We start from the raw sequence: 16,487 nt of genomic DNA, 5'->3' as shown, positions 1-16,487 counted from the left end.
CACTTTTCTGTAAGCAGAAATTAACACAACATTGTAAATCAACTGTATTTAATAAGAAAAACTGTCTAGCAGAGCACTGGAACTAAGTAATACTCACTAAACTTTATCTCTATTCCTTCCTTCCCTTCCTAATCTACTCCCTCTCATCCTAGTATCCTGCTTTACTATTTTCCTTCTCAAGGCTTGCCATTACCACCCACCATTGGCTGGGTAAGGCAGAATGGTGAGTCATGATGGAACACAGTGGTTTTATTGGTTCTTTGACCTCAGCTGGCTTGAATTATGTCACTTAAATGTATTCCATTTGACTCTAAACAATAGCTGTGTGTACACACACAGTTACACACGCACATCTAATTTTTCAAAAAACAGAAACTTAAGCAGGGACTTAAGTAAATGGATGAAAAATAAAAATTTAACAAATGGCAGAACTATTTTGGAGATGATCCTAAAATTTACAGTGTCTTTCACCTGACTCAGCCAAGCCTCAGAATCACTATTTTGGACTAATGCAGTAGGGCTAAGATGGGGCTTGGAAATTATTATTTTCAATAACCATGAAGGTTCTTGTTCCCAAGATGATGGCCATCTTAGGGAAACACCAGGCTGCAGGAGAGCACAGTCTCTGGCCCCAGACCCAAGATCAGGAAAGTGGTACTGCCTTCACTGAGCAGTCTGCCTCCTCCTTGGAATGATGCTGCCAAGTCTTAGTGACCAGACAGGTTTCTCCCTCTTTTCTGCTTGGAAGAATAACAACACTCATTCATGGCACTTATTGAAAGCCTGCATTCAACTTTTGAGAAAGAAAATGAGGCTCATTGCAAATTAACTAGATATACCATTAAAGGTCACCTAACTAATTTATTTCCCTGTTCTTCATTCTCTACAGGCTTACTTTAAAATAGAGTACATCCTTGTTTAAAGTTCGACTCTGAAAAACTTTAAACTACTAACTTTGACCAGATCCAGATTGTGCCTTTAACTACCTGGTAACTCTCTGGCTCATAAGTATGATGGAATTAATTGATATGAGGTGAAGGAGGGAGTTGAGGTCAGAGTGAAATAAATCTGCATTTTCAGCAGCTTTTCACTCCCCCTTCTAAGCCATGGGCAGGTGGCTCCCTTTCTGTTACCTGTGAAGGAGAGTGTGTTTACACTTCCCATATGAACAGGCTCTTCAGCAGATGAGCACATTTCTTCGACTGAGTCCTTCCCCATGGAATTGTGAGATCCTCTTATCACAGTACAAACGTGGCTGGTAAAGTTGAAGTCACACCTGCCGCAGTGTGCTGTGGCTTCCATAGACGCCGGGCAGAGGGTCCTGCAGACTTTGGTTTCCTAAGTCAAGCGGTAGAGGTGGGGCGGGGGGAAGGGAATTGAAAAAGTTCATTTAGACATGTGTGGCATAGGTTTTTACAACTCTCAAATGAAATTTTCCTATGCTTAGTTCATGAATGAACACCTCAAAATTCATAAGAAGAAATGAGGGCAGTCTGTATACTAGAAAGAGCAGTTACTTTGAAATGACACAGATCTGGATTCAAAATCCAGTTTTGCAACTTATTGGTGTTGTGACCTTGAACGAGTCTCTTATCTGCTCAAAGCCTCAGCTTCTTCCGTGAAAGAATGGAAATTCAATTTACTATGCAGGTTTGTTTGAATGACTCAAATGAGATAACGTAAATGCCTTACACTTAGTAGATATGCTATAAATAATAACAGGAGTAGTTATTTTAGTATTGTTACTTTGACACTTTCCTAATGGAGTTTTAGACAAATCTGCACTTCTTGTGCTCTTGGGAAATTTGGACTAATAAGAAGTATTCTGCGTCCAAATTTTAGAAAATTTAAATATTTCATGAACTGTCATTATAATCATTATTATTTATATTTATAAACTTTTTCTCTGGTGAATCTCTGGAAATTTTATAGCTATTGATAAGTACTAGTAGGCTCTAATCTCAGAAAATGAAATACTTCATCATCCCAAATTACAGGAGATATAAATAAGGCAATATTCTTATAAGGCAAAGCTCTACTTCATCTTCCCTTTATATAGGTAGCATAACTTATTTAAAATCATTTTTGTTATTTAAAAGTGATCTACATTCAATCTGTCTCTTTACCTAAAATAAGTTATTTTCCCTACGATCATCAAAGTAAAGCTGCTTCAGAAAAATATAGTTGGATTTCCATTTAAATATGGTGAATCAAACATGTGCATTTATCATCATTTCCTCTTAAAGGCCAACCAAATGACAATAAAGGAATATGGAAAGTCCAAGGAAACAGGAAGGGAAGTAACACACATTTTTGGAAGCTGGGAAGTGGATGGATGTGGCAGAGACAAGGCTACGTGCCCAGGAGTGCCCATTTTTGCCTTTTCTCCCCTGTAACGCTAGATTTTCAAGTCCGGCTACAATAAGAAGAGTCATGTGACTAGAAATGTCTGTGTGACTGTGTACAGAAGAGATGCATTCTGCATCCAGGGAAGACGCATACATGTGCAATCATCCACTCTCTCCCTTTTTCCACTGTGAAGCCCCACAAGATGGAAGTGACTTGGGTTCCTGAGATGTTTCATGGAGGAGATCTGCCAGTCTCACACTGGACTGTCACATGAAAGGTTTAAAAAAATTCATTCTGTTGACCCATTCCATACATGAGTATGTCTGTTTTTACCTCAGCATAGTCCAGTGTATTCTAGCAAAAACACAAATTAGTACTTTGAAGTTGGATGTTGTCTTAACAACAATAACAAAACCCTAAAGTATATGGAATTGGCTTAGGTTTAAGCAGGCCGTGGCAAAGAAATACGTACTGGGCTTCGGGAAGCTGAGGAGGCCTGTTGTGCTATGGCTAAATATTCTGCAAACTCTGCCCTGGGATAACTGTCAAAGCAAGCCAAGTGTTCCTGAGCTCACCACTCTGGGGAAGACATCACAGCTTAGAACATGAGCAGTATGTGTGCTGTTAGAGCTGCATTTGGCCAAGGATTAGAAAAATGAGAAAAACGTAGAAAATAATTGGTGAAACTAAAAAAAAAAAAAAAAAAATAGAGAGGGTCCACTGGAAGATAGAAGCCAGGAGCCAGAGTGGGAAAGCTAAACGCAATTCTGCATATTGCATAGTGAGAACGCCAGCCCTCTTTGCTACTGGATACTCCATATGGCAGCCAGGCATGTATGCCATCCCGATGTAGGATGGAGTATTAAGGATACTTCTTTAAGTATTAAAATAGTACCAATCTTAAACCATAATGGAAAAGAATATGTAAAAGAATATATATATATATATATATATATATATATATATATATATGTAACTGAATCACTTTGCCGTACAGCAGAAATTAATGCAACATTGTAAATCAACTATACTTCAATAAAATAAATTAAAAAAATAAAATTTTATAGGCAAAAAATAGTACCAAACAAATGAGACAATTCAAAGCATAAAGCAAACAATTAAAAAAAGCAACAATGGAATGAATATTTCCAGAATGATTAAAAAAAAGATGTTCCATGAATGAAACAAGAGTAGGATGATATAAGTAATAATCAGCAAACAAGAAAGAGCACTTAAAAACTAAAAAATAATATGATAGCTAAAAAAACCCCACAACAAATCAATAGAAAGGTGGAAAGATATAGTTAAGGCAATATCTCATCACATTGAAAAAGATGAGGAGTTAATCAATAGGTAAGAAACAAGAAGAAAAAATTAAAATATCAGTTTAGGAAGTCCAACACCAAAGTGATCAGTGAAAACAGACAAAAGAAGAGGCAAATTATCAAAGAAATAATAAAATAACAGTCCCTGGAATTGAAGGCCATAGACCCCACCCTGAAAAAGTCCACAAAAAGTATATCGTTATGAATATTAATAATAACGATGATAATAACATCTACATAGAGGCACATTGCCATGAAATTTTAGAAAAGCAGAATAAAGAGAATGTCTTAAAAACTGTCATGGGGGCTTCCCTGGTGGCACAGCGGTTGAGAGTTTGCCTGCCGATGCAGGGGACACGGGTTCGTGCCCCGGTCCGGGAAGATCCCACATGCCGTGGAGCGGCTGGGCCCGTGAGCCATGGCCACTGAGCCTGCGCGTCCAGAGCCTGTGCTCCGCAACGGGAGAGGCCACGACAGTGAGAGCCCCGCGTACCGCAAAAAAAAAAAAAAAAAAAAACTGTCATAGGAAAAACAACATGGTTACCTACAAAGAAACAGGAATCAGAATAGCAATGAAAATTTAAAAATGCATAAATGCCTTCAAAATCCTGTGTAGAAATATTTTTTGACCTTGAATTGTATACCTAGCTAAACTATCAACCCAATGGGAAATAGAATTACAATAATTTCAGACATCAAGTTCTCAAAACATTTACCTTTCATGCACCTGTATCAAGGGAGATAATTTTTCAAAAGAAGGTGGCAAAAAGGGACAACTGGGGTTCGAACACAGGAAGACCAACACAGAGGAGGAATGAAAGGATTTCCCAAACTGACAGCTTAGGGAAGATGGGCTGGGAAAGCTGTGCAGAAATCCCACAGTGATCCAGTCTAGATTGGAGCAGGAATTGGAAGACTCCAGGAAAGAGGTCTTCAGGAAACAAAATGGAATCTATGGATTGAAATTTACCTATAACACACTGCTTGATTCAGCATTCAGAAAATCTCCTAATCATAATCATTTAAATATGAATTTCAAATACAACTGTTAATTGGCTTTCATAGAGCCAATTCAAGCCAACTTAAAAGATCATGGTTATATCCTGAACATTCTCCTTAAATAATGGAAGCTGTCTCTTCTTGACCAAAATGAGATGCCTGGGAATCAAATGTGAGGTGGGCAATAATGAAACACATAGTTGTGAGTGATGGTGTCATTTCTGAAACTAACAGGTTTTCTATCTTCATTCTTCAAATATGAGTGCCCCTTTAAGGAGAGTTTTTTTTATATAGATGCTTCCTAACTCGTTATTTTAAAGGCACGTTCTTGCAACGTCACCAGCTCTTTAAGACCAAAAAATACTAAGTATTTAAGAAAAATATCCTAGTCAAAACTTCTGAAAACACTGGCCTGGAATAAATTTTGGAACATAGTGTTGGATAGATTTCTTTCACAGAACTGACTAAAGTTGTGTTCAAATCAGATCGATTCTTAAAAAATTTTGTAGACAAAACCTTACTATTTTTGTTGGGTGTTTTGTATGGTTATTCACCTCATGAAGTACCTACTCTCCAATAATTTTACGTGTTGTCTGTTTTTCCTTTTTTTAAATTTTAATTTTATTGGAGTATGGTTGATTTACAATGTTGTGTTAGTTTCAGGTATACAGCAAAGTGATTCAGTTATGAATATCTTAATATTCATTGCCACAAAGTGCTTGCTGGGGCCTTAAAAATCTCAAGACTTATGGTCCATTCGACAGACCATGATGTCCACACAATGATTGTGCAGTTGCCTCACTCAGCAAGAGCTCTTCTATTGTCTGTGACCAAAGCACCAATTTTTAGCCACCTCTTAGTGACAAATTACTACCAAACATAGTAGGGTGTTTGTTTTTTAAATGCCCATAATCCTTTCCTTAAACTGGTAGGTTTCTAGAGTGCTGGGTCAAGTTTAATGCTAACAAACACGGCATGGCTGTATGTGGAGCATCTCAACATACAAACATAAATGATGCACCCACAGGCCTATTCATTTTTGTGGTTGGCTGGCTTTTGCTGATCTTACACTGTCTTAAGGAATATGACAGAAACACAGTGAAGTGAATCTGCTGTATGTAAGTTCTCTATGAAAGGAAAGTGATGGCCTATGGTTGGGGGGCTAGAGAAAAGAAGCTGAATTTCCCTTCATCTCCCTCCACAGCAACATGCCGGCTCAGACTTTCTGTCTGCACTAATCTGAAGTGCTGGTAAAGCTTCCTGAGAACAGCTAATCATTATTAATTCCTTTAGAATTCATTGCAATAACATCAATCATAGCGAACTCATTTGGTATTAATATGGATGTAATGTGAAAATGAATAATGCACATAGGAGTTTTTATATTCCTATTTTATTTTATTTATTTATTTATTTATTTATTTATTTATTTTTTTTTTTTGCTGTATGTGGGCCTCTCACTGTTGTGGCCTCTCCCGTTGCGGAGCACAGGCTCCGGATGCGCAGGCCCAGCGGCCATGGCTCACGGGCCCAGCCGCTCCGCGGCATATGGGATCCTCCCAGACCGGGGCACGAACCCGTATCCCCTGCATCGGCAGGCGGACTCTTAACCACTTGCGCCACCAGGGAGGCCCTATATTCCTATTTTAGAAAAATAGTTATGAACAATGTATTTCTCTTTCCATTGTCAAATCAGCCCGAGAGGTTTTCTATCAATTACCTTCATCATCATTCCAGTTGAAATCTTGTCAGAGCAAACATATTTCAAAGGATTATATCCAACTCCATTACAGCAGTTCTGGCTCTTTGGAATAAGTTCAGTCTCACAGCATTTTACTGGCACTGGGTCATTCTTTTTAACATGTGCTTTAGACTCTCCACTGGAAGCTGAGCAGCATATGGTATCTGACATATTCATATAATCCTGCCCACAACAGAACATCCCTGCAACAATAAAATGTTATATATGAATATGAAATAAAAAAAGAGAAGAAAACTGAGGTTGGTATAAAGTTTGGTATAAAAATGTCAGACTCAGGCAGTTCCTGAAACGGTACGATAGCTCAGGTAGCATTTCCCTACCAAGGTGATTTAAATGTACAGTGAGGGGTCCTTCTGATCAAGAGCACTAGACACTAATTAGGTAAAGAACACACAAGAGGAAGTGTTCTAAAATCATTCAGCTGGGGGCCAAATTTCTCCTAAGCACCATAAAAAGTGATCTGATTTCTGTCATGAGAACTGCCTGCCCAATTTGTGATGATAACATCTTGTTGCAGAGAAAGGGGTAGTTAAACCACAGGAACTCAGAAGAAATCTTTAGAAATTCACAAGGGAGAAGAGGTCACCCATGCACTCTGGGATAAGAGGCTAGACAGTGGAGAGGTAGCACCATCCTAGAACTGGAGACTTTGCGTAAGCATCTTGTAAGTTTCTGCCTGCCTTTGTCTAAGATACAGATATTTGATTCTTGTGAATCCAGCAGCAACTGTAACCATTCTTTGGTCATGAGATAGATTTGTATTCAAAACCAGTTGAGTGCACTCACTGATCAGGTAGGTGAGCCATTTGGCCACCATTCTTCGAGCTGCACTAGACCCATCACTAGACGTGGGTAAGAGGTTGGGGTGGTGGCCGAAAGACCTTGCAGGGAAGACCTTTGATCTCCACTTCTCCATGAAAGACAGGTGTGCCTGAGATACCAAACAGCCTCCTTTCTCCCACCCAATTCAGTGTAACTGCTTGTGCTCACATCATTTAGATCTTGCCATAGAAGAGACACCACAGAAATATAGACATAAAAGGCTGAATAAATAAACAATGTACTAGAGTCAGATTAAGCTAGAAATGAAGATGCCTATACCCCATGTCACAGGGCTGTCATAGTAGAATTTATATCCAGTTATACAGCAGCGCAATGTGATGAATGATTTATTTTAATTAGAATTTTGTCTATTTATTATTAGTCATGACTGGTAACATAAAGAACCTCAACTTCAAAGGGTCCTGGGGTCCCGAATTGCTCAATCTGGTCCTGTACAAACACCTACATTATGAAAGACACTCCTAATAATAGACCAATGAGTTTTAAGTGTTTTCCAGTTTATAAAAAAAATCATTGAGAGTAGACACTGACTTGGCACGTGCCTTAAGAAAGATGTTTATCCACACGACTCCAAAGAACACTCTCACTGATCTTTCCACTTTAAAAACATATCTCTCAATATTAAAAATTTTTTATTTATGATTAATTATTACATTGATCATAACTGCATTTTGACCTCATGTTTAAAGGTGATAACTATTCAAAGTAATTGGTTTAAAAGTAAACTGTTTTCTTTGGTGCTTTATTAATAATTTTAGTTGTATTAACTTTTCCAGGGGAAGTTCTTTCAAATAGATACACACAGCAGGGCTATCATTGTGGTCTGAGTCTTGATTATGATGGGTAAAATTCACACTCTCTCTCTCTCTCTCACACACACACACACACACACACACACGCACACACACACACACACACACACACACACTAAAAAGAAAAATCCACAGCTTCAAGTTTTATATTGTTTGGGCATTTTTTTTCTTCTGCTTTCTGATCAGACATTTAAATACAACCTTGGATTCTTTACTGTCATTTTTTTTTCTCCAGCAGTTTTCTTAAAATAATTCATGTTTCTATTTTAAAGAGCAATCAAAATCTGAAAACTGGCCCTTTAGGGAGCAAAATACATTCTCCCCCTCTACTCACAAATTACTTTACGGTTCCACCATGCTTTCAGTATAAAATCAAAATGCAGACATTGACCTAATTCCAAACTCCTAATCAGTCATCTGATCGCTCTGAGGGACTTTTGACAGGTCAACTAAAATTTTGATAATGAACTGTTTTTACACTAGAAAAAAGGATGCTTTCTTTCACAAAGAGCTTCATCTTTGTTTCACTGAATTAAAATTTAAAGCCAAGATTTCACTCACATAACAAGAAGTGACTCCCTTTCTAGTTTCTTTGGTAAACCATTACTTCTTTAATTATTATCAACCTTGTTCCAGTGTGATAAATTGCTAATTACTTAATACCCTAATCAGCGTTCATTCTTTGCACAGATAAACTGTGACAGTGCCATTAATTTAAATAGTAATTTCACTTAATGGCCAGAACGGCACACCAGATTTTTATGCAGCATTTTCTGAAGACTGCATCCATCACTGCAATATTCTGACATAAAGATGTCTGACATGCACTAACTCACTTAGGGAGAGCAGATGTTGCCGAGCAGAGCTTGGTAGTAATTCCCATAGTGCATCACTTCAGCATGAATGAGCTGCAAATTCAGAGACAGACAATCTTCTGAAACTGCACTGCAATAACTTTTGACCCTACCTAATTTATCACATGGAGCACTTGACTTTTGACCTTTGACACATAGAAATCACAGTTTTAAATATGCCCAAAGAAAAACAAAACAGGTCATGTATTATTGATGGACTGATCTACACTTCCAGAGGCTCTTTATTAAATTTGTACAAAGGTGGAGATTCTCTTTGAACAAGATGCAGATGTTATTAAAGGGGTAGAGTATGCACTGAACTATTAGATATTTATTTCTGAGATCAAACAGCCTATATTGTCTTTGCAAATAGTGCATATATCCAATGGATAGCTTCTGTCGCATTGGATACAACTGAGAAAAGAGAGAAGGAAAGAATTTTTTTACTCATAATATTATGAACACTTCCAATATGTTACTAACACTTACTTAATGTCCATGGCTGAAAGGAGAGCATTTATAAACATACAGTCCTGATGAATTTCTAAATTGTTAATTCTGTAAAACAAGTGTGCCATTTTTCTAAAAATTATCCAAGAATTATCATGCTTTTGAGTTAAAAGTAGTACAGTCATAAAAAGCAGAGTCTAGAATATGACAAATCATTGTGGAACTCTGGGAATGACCATGGGGACCACATTTTAAGCCAAGGAATTATATTTCAGGCCTAGAAGAATGTAAAAAAAAAACAGGTTTGTGATTAGTCATTCTCAGGACAAACATAAAGTTGATGGCAGAGCATGAAAGAAAAGAAATGCATCTTGTCTTTACCAGCAGCTGACTCTGTGGCTACCACCACAAAACTGAGACAGGGTAGGGTAAAAATGTTCCCCAGATCGTTGCAATGTATTTTATAGCATTTATACATTACACGTTTCAAAAGGTCATTATGTCATATGGAAATCTTCCTGGGAAATCTTTCAATACACATCTTACACAATGGATTTTTATGATGTATTTTCCTCTCTGCAAAAGTCTCCAAATTCCATCTTATGTAACAGGGGTAGTCATTCATTCGACTGATGTCAGAGTCTAGGACGTGGAAAGTCAGTACTTTATTCTAGAACAGTTTCAACCCAGAGTTTCATATCCAAGGTTGCATGGAGAACACAGATAATAGAAATAAAGCAATATGTTCCAAAGGTATGTCATGATTAGTCCCTCATGGCGAACAGAAAGTCCTGTCCTCTTTGCCTGGTAGAGAGGCTTTAAGTTTCATCTTTTAATATGAAGGGGTATAATCAAGTCCAATCTAAGCCTGATGGAACAAATGATAAAACCATATAAGCAAACACTACGAATAAAAAGAGTCATAAAGAGGTTTAAAATATATTTAAAGAAAATGGTTAAGAATACATATCCACTGAAATGACGAGCATGACTTCCATCCCGAGGTACCTGTGTAACACTCCTACACCACTCATCTGCCCAGAGAGAGCACTAAAAACATAAACGCTACTCCAGCACTTCTGTTCCAACAGCATCTGTTAATTCACTCCATTTATAAAATACATATTGACAAAGACAACTGAACTGGGACCAGGGAGATTTGATTTGGTGTGAGAAAGTCAATTCAATGTGATTTTGTTAAAGGGCTCCTGCAGGCAAATAAAAGAGTTTAAGTAATAAAGTACATAAAGAGATGTTTTACGAGCCAGCCCGGTGTCGTGGCAGGCCCACAATGCCAGGCAGGGAGAGAGGCCAGGCTTAGGAACAATATTATGAGATCCAAACCCTCAAGCAGCAGGTATGGTATTGCTAGGTCGAGGAAAGAAAGGGCCATATGGATATTCTGGAAGGTCACTAAGGTCACAATCATTAGGGGCGACAGGAGGGCGCGGCAACAGAGAGAGGAAAAAGACATGTGGAACGTGTCTGTTTTCAGTGAAACCTGCAGGGAGGTCAAGAGACTAAAAAGAGATTTTTTTTTTCCTTTTTAAAAGGCTCATTCTTTCAGTCCACCATGATTACCAGAGTTGGTGGAACTGTTGAAGGTCAGGGGAAACTCTGAAGCTAATTTTGATTCACAGGAATTGAGGAATGGCACAGTTTGCTTAGGAAATAGTTGGCTAGCATGTATATCATATTGAAGTACACCAGTAATTCTGAAATTTGGGCCCATGGACGGACTTCAAGGGCATATGAAATGGCAAAAAATTTTTTGTGTGTATCCTACATATTATTATTTGAAGCGAGGGTTTGTGACTTTCAAAAGATTCTACCAGGAGTGTACGACCTCCAAAAGATTAAGAGCCTTTGTCCTAGTGGACAGTGACCTGGATTCCATTTCATAGAACAGGCACTTTTGGCAACAGTTTTAACTGACTTACCTTTCCTTCTCCTTCACATCCATTCTGCCACCCAAATCTAATTTATCTCCTTAAATCACAGTCCTCATCATCGCCTTGACTCTTCCCTGAGTACCAAATAATGTTCAAATCCTTTCGGCTTCTCGGCTTTATCTCCCTCTATTTCCTTACCCACGGCATCTTCCTCCAATCAACCCAACTGCTCACTCCTACCTAGACATGCTTTGCAGGCTGCTAATTTCACACTTCAGCTCAAGCCATGCCCTTTAGCTGAAACATCTTTCTTCCATCCACGTGTCTCAAAATCCTACTCGTTGTTTGTGGTTCCGATCAGTGGTTTAGCTTTCTTCATCATCTTGGCTGGAGTGATCACTCAGTCTTAAGATTATGCTTGTATTCATCCCTCTCTTATGCCTGTGTTTAACCTTACAGGCACTTTTCTCCTTGATTAGATTGCAAGTCCTTAAGGATAAAAATGGAATCTTAGCCATTTTTACACTTACAAAGCACTAAGAATGGTATTTCGAACATAGTCACTACATGGTACATGTTTATTGAATGAAGGAATATGGCAGTTGACTTAAAAAAAGCAACAGATGAGCAACAATGCTAAAATGAGACAGCTTACTGCTGTTTTCAGACTCTGACTCATTACGGTATTGGTGGGGGGCGCACAGCACTTTTGCATCTCCACTACTCCATGATCATGGTTCTGTCTTTAATGGACCTGTTTTTAGCTAACGCATCTAAAGGAGAAAGAGGTACTCAACTGGTTAGTCATAGTACAGGATAACTAACTATGGCCATGAATTTCTAGCAGACCTGATTACTAAGCCTTAAAGCAGTGGTTCTCAAAGTTTGGTGCCAGGACGCTTTTATACTTTCACAAATAATTGAGGACCTCAAATAGCTTTTGTTTATATGGGTAAGATTTGTTGATATTTACTGGGTTAGAGCCTAAAACTGAAATGTTTGAAATAGATATTCATTAATTCATTTAAAACAATGATAAGTACATAACATGCTACCATAAATATTTATGAAAAAATAAACATATTTCCAAACTGAGAAAAATTAGTGAGAAGATTGACATTGTTTATATTTTTGCAAGCCTCTTTAATGTCTAGCTTAATAAAAGTAACTGAATTCTCCTATCTGCTTCTGCATTCAACTATTGCAATATCATGGAAGCAACCTAAATGCCCATCAACAGATGAATGGATAAAGAAAATGTGGTACAGATATACAATGGAATACTACACAGCCATAAAAAAGAATGAAAATTTTGCCATTTGTGGCAACATGGATGGACTTGGAGGGCATTATGCTAAGCTAAATAAATCAGACAGAGAAAGACAAATATTGTATGTTATCATTTATATGTGGAATCTAAAAAAATACAACAAACTTGTGAATATACAACAAGAAAGAAGCAGATTCACAGATATAGAGAACAAATTAGTGGTTACCAGTGGGGAAAGGGAAGGGAGGAGGAGCGAGGTAGGGGTAGGGGATTAAGAGGTACAAACTACTATATATAAAATGAATAAGCTACAAGGATAGATTTTACAGCACAGGTAATGTAGCCAATATTTTATAATAACTATAAATGGAATACAACCTGTAAAAATTGTGAATCGTGATATCGTACACCTGTAACTTATATAATATTGTACATCAACTATACCTCAATTTTAAAAATCTGTTGCAATATTACATGTCATGTAACCTCTGGAAAACTCCACTGTATACTTATGAGAGAATGATAGTGAAAAAGGCGTATAATAGTTTAGTATTATTGTGAAAATAGTTTTGATGTCACAGACACCACCAGAGGTCTTAGAGACCCTCAGAAATCCCCGAGCCATACTTTAAAAGTCACTGCCTTAGAGCTTAGCACACAAACACAGAAGCTTTTCTTCTAACTTGGGCACACTTCTGGTGTGTAGTCAATGTCTCATTTTTTTCTGGTCATCAGAAAATGTTGGCAACTTGGTAGTTACACTGGGCCTGTTCATCAGACTTGATAAACATTGATATGGTTTGGGCTGGAGAGTATCCAATGCTTGTTCAGGTATCAGAATGCTCAGGAAGGTTAAGAGCATGGACTCTACGAATGGAGTTAGAAACTCTTCTTAGTCACAGTGGCAAGAAATTCATGGGCAGATCTCCCAGACTCCCTTGCATTTAGGTATCGATAGATAGCTGAGTTCCAGTCAATGAAATGTTAATAAAACTATCTGCTATTTCTAGACCTGGCCAAAAAAAAAAAAAAAAACCCACACCTGTTATTTCATACTCTTTTCTTCTTCTGACTGCAGACAACTCCCAGGTGACCCGAGAAGCTACCTGTTGAAAATGACAGTGCTTCCAACCAGAAGCCAGAATGACTATGGGAAAGAGATCTTACCCTGAAGGTATGTTCACACCACAATACTATTATACGGGAAGGAAATGAACCTCTATTATCTTTGTGCCTTTATATATTTTGAGGTTCATTTATAGTAACAGTGTTCCCTGAAGTAAAACAGCCACTTACTAGATGTGTGATCTGGAAGAAGTTTTTTTAACTTCTGTACTTCTGTTTCCTCATCTGTAAAATGGAGATAATAATAGTACCTACCTCATAGGGTTGCTGTGAGGTTTAAATGTGTTAACGTGTGTGAAGCACACAGAACTCAGCTTGGCAAATAGTGAACATGGAATGTTGCCTACGTGTTGTTGTTGTGATTTGTCTCCTGCTGCTTGTATACATCTTCTAGTCAATAAGCAGTGTCCAGGACACACTGAGCTGGACTTCTTGACTGGACTTTAGTTATCTTTAGAATACTAACCTTTTACATCTACAATCCATAGGGGATATTTCTGAAATGACTTCTGTGTCTATACCGGACACTTGTGTATTATATGATTTAATACATCATTCATTTTTAAGAAGATCTTGGGAGGTTGGTTTTTGCTGTTTGTTTTTGTTTTGTTGGTCTTACCTGGCAAACTTAACTTTCTTGTTACCTTATAATACAGAACCAGCTGCCCTGTGCCATTTCTTGGAGATAATCCTTAAATTCCTTAGGTCAATGAAAATGTCATAATTGAAATCTAATTCTGTTGTATATAGGACAACTAGCCACTCTTACTATTTTCTGGACAGTTGATGGAGATCAACATAATGACATGGGACTATCAACCACTTTGACAGTATATACATTAAAATCCTCCTTTAAATATGTCCTACTGGGTTGGATTAAAAAAGGCATAAGATGGATACAGTGTGGATCCAGAGGGGTGATTTATAGCTTCACAGAATAGTAAATGCCTTGGAAGTACACTTGATGGTCGTACAAAGATAAAATAAGAAACTAGAAATCAGGTATTTCTTTTGACTCAAAGAAGGAGATGAATTTTTCTCACACTGGGAGGATTGAAATTTAGTTACGAATAACTTAATTTGGCATTTCTTACTTATTTAAGGGCTATCAAAATACTGAGAGTCTAGTATCCTTATTAAGGCACAAGATTCTGGTACACCCAAGATTGATACTTTTAATATGTTTTGATTATTTAGTTTCATTATTGAAGTGCTCTTCTTAATAGTTTTCATCAGAACTTACTTTATTTTATTTTTGGCCATGCTGTGTGTCTTGCGGGATCTTAGTTCCCCGACCAGGGATTGAACCCGCGCCCTCGGCAGTGAAAGCACGGAGTCCTAACCACTGGACCTCCAGGGAATTCCCCATCAGAATTTTACACAGAAGAGAATGTGTACAAGAACATGGTATTTAACAATAACACTATAATAATTTACCTAATTGTTACTTGTATTATGGATAACTCTTTGACGGTTTTTAAAAAGAGAAGAAATTAAAGAAAGACAACAGAGAGTTCATAGTTCATCTCCAGCAAGATATTATCATGTCCTGAAATCTTAACTTGGAGGGAGTGGAATTCCAATGCGTACTAGTTGCAGGGGTAGATTTATCTCGAAGCTCAGGAAAACTGATCTTCAAGGCCCTTTGCTTGCATGAGCCCCTTCCAAGGCAAGCATAGATATATTTTTATAAAATTTGTGGATGTATAATATTTAACTACAATTTGTTATGGCCACTATCTCTTGCCCTTTTAACTTGTCCTCTGTCATACATGTCCTCATATTGATTGAGATTAGGGTAACCATGGACATTTATGGACTCAAACTAAGGGGAAGTTGAGTCTGGGGACTATTTAGTTTGGGTTCAGTAGCTAAATTTATATGATTTAAGCCACTTTCATAAAAAAGTTGTTAAGGCTTAAATATGTCATTTTCACTGCAATTTGGAAAGATAAGGAATGTGAGAAATTACAGACTCTTAATTTGTATGCATATAAAGGGAAGGTTTAAAAGATCAGATAGAAAAATTAATATAATATGAAATAAAAGCTTTAAAAATGAAAAATGAAATCAACTGAAATATTCTGACATCAAGAAGAGAATTGTAACAAAATAAATTTCAAATCATACTCAAAGTAGGAAACTATTAAAAGAAAATGATGGATTTAGGATTGAAGCAATGCATAAGCAATATGATTACTTTGATAATATAAATTATGAAAAGAAATAACTCATATTGGAAAAATCTAAACTTCTTACTGATTTGTAGATAAAATAGTGGCATCTATGATAAAATACGACTTAAATTCAGTCATACAATAAGGATATCCATGAAAACTGGTAATGATGCTGTCAATTCAACAAACATTTAAGACAAGTCACTGCAAATCACCTTAAGACAAGAAAACTTAAAATGCCCTAAAACCTTAGAAAACCCTTTGTAGATATTTCTCCAAATTTGAAAATAATCTACATTTCCATAATATTACAATAATGGGTTGTGAAGCTTAAAGTCACTTTTCTAAACTTTAAATAATTAAAAAAATTTTTTGATTAACTATGTGACAGGAAAGAATGAATTATCTTTCTATTCTCTCTACAGATAATTATAGTACAAAGCCATGACTATATGAAGAGGTGACCACAGATGTCAGTTAAACATGTCAGGGAAAAAAAATAGAGAGGGATGTCAGAAATTATATAATCCAAATATACTATTTTTATGTTAGTGGAATCTGCCAGGTTTATCTTTTTACAGGTATAATTATTGTCATTTCTTTTCCCCTTATAAATAAATATTTATATT

The 16,487-nt window shown here is 37.1% G+C and overlaps 1 protein-coding gene across 1 annotated transcript in view; it reads right to left on the bottom strand.

The window, feature by feature from the left end:
• Positions 1-16,487, bottom strand: part of USH2A (usherin) — a 790,488-nt gene that overhangs the window by 168,647 nt on the left and 605,354 nt on the right. Inside the window, exons 50-51 of the mRNA XM_060088664.1 lie at positions 6,394-6,617; positions 1,134-1,338 (exon numbers count right to left, since the gene is read on the bottom strand). Of these exons, the coding sequence (XP_059944647.1) occupies positions 1,134-1,338; positions 6,394-6,617 (429 nt within the window). The remainder of the gene's footprint in view (positions 1-1,133; positions 1,339-6,393; positions 6,618-16,487) is intronic.

This window comes from Mesoplodon densirostris, chromosome 2 (genome assembly GCF_025265405.1).
Source record: "Mesoplodon densirostris isolate mMesDen1 chromosome 2, mMesDen1 primary haplotype, whole genome shotgun sequence".
In the NCBI taxonomy this organism is placed as follows: domain Eukaryota; kingdom Metazoa; phylum Chordata; class Mammalia; order Artiodactyla; family Ziphiidae; genus Mesoplodon; species Mesoplodon densirostris.
The sequence above is the reverse complement of the archived record's forward strand: the minus strand, read 5'-3'. Positions and strand labels throughout refer to the sequence as shown.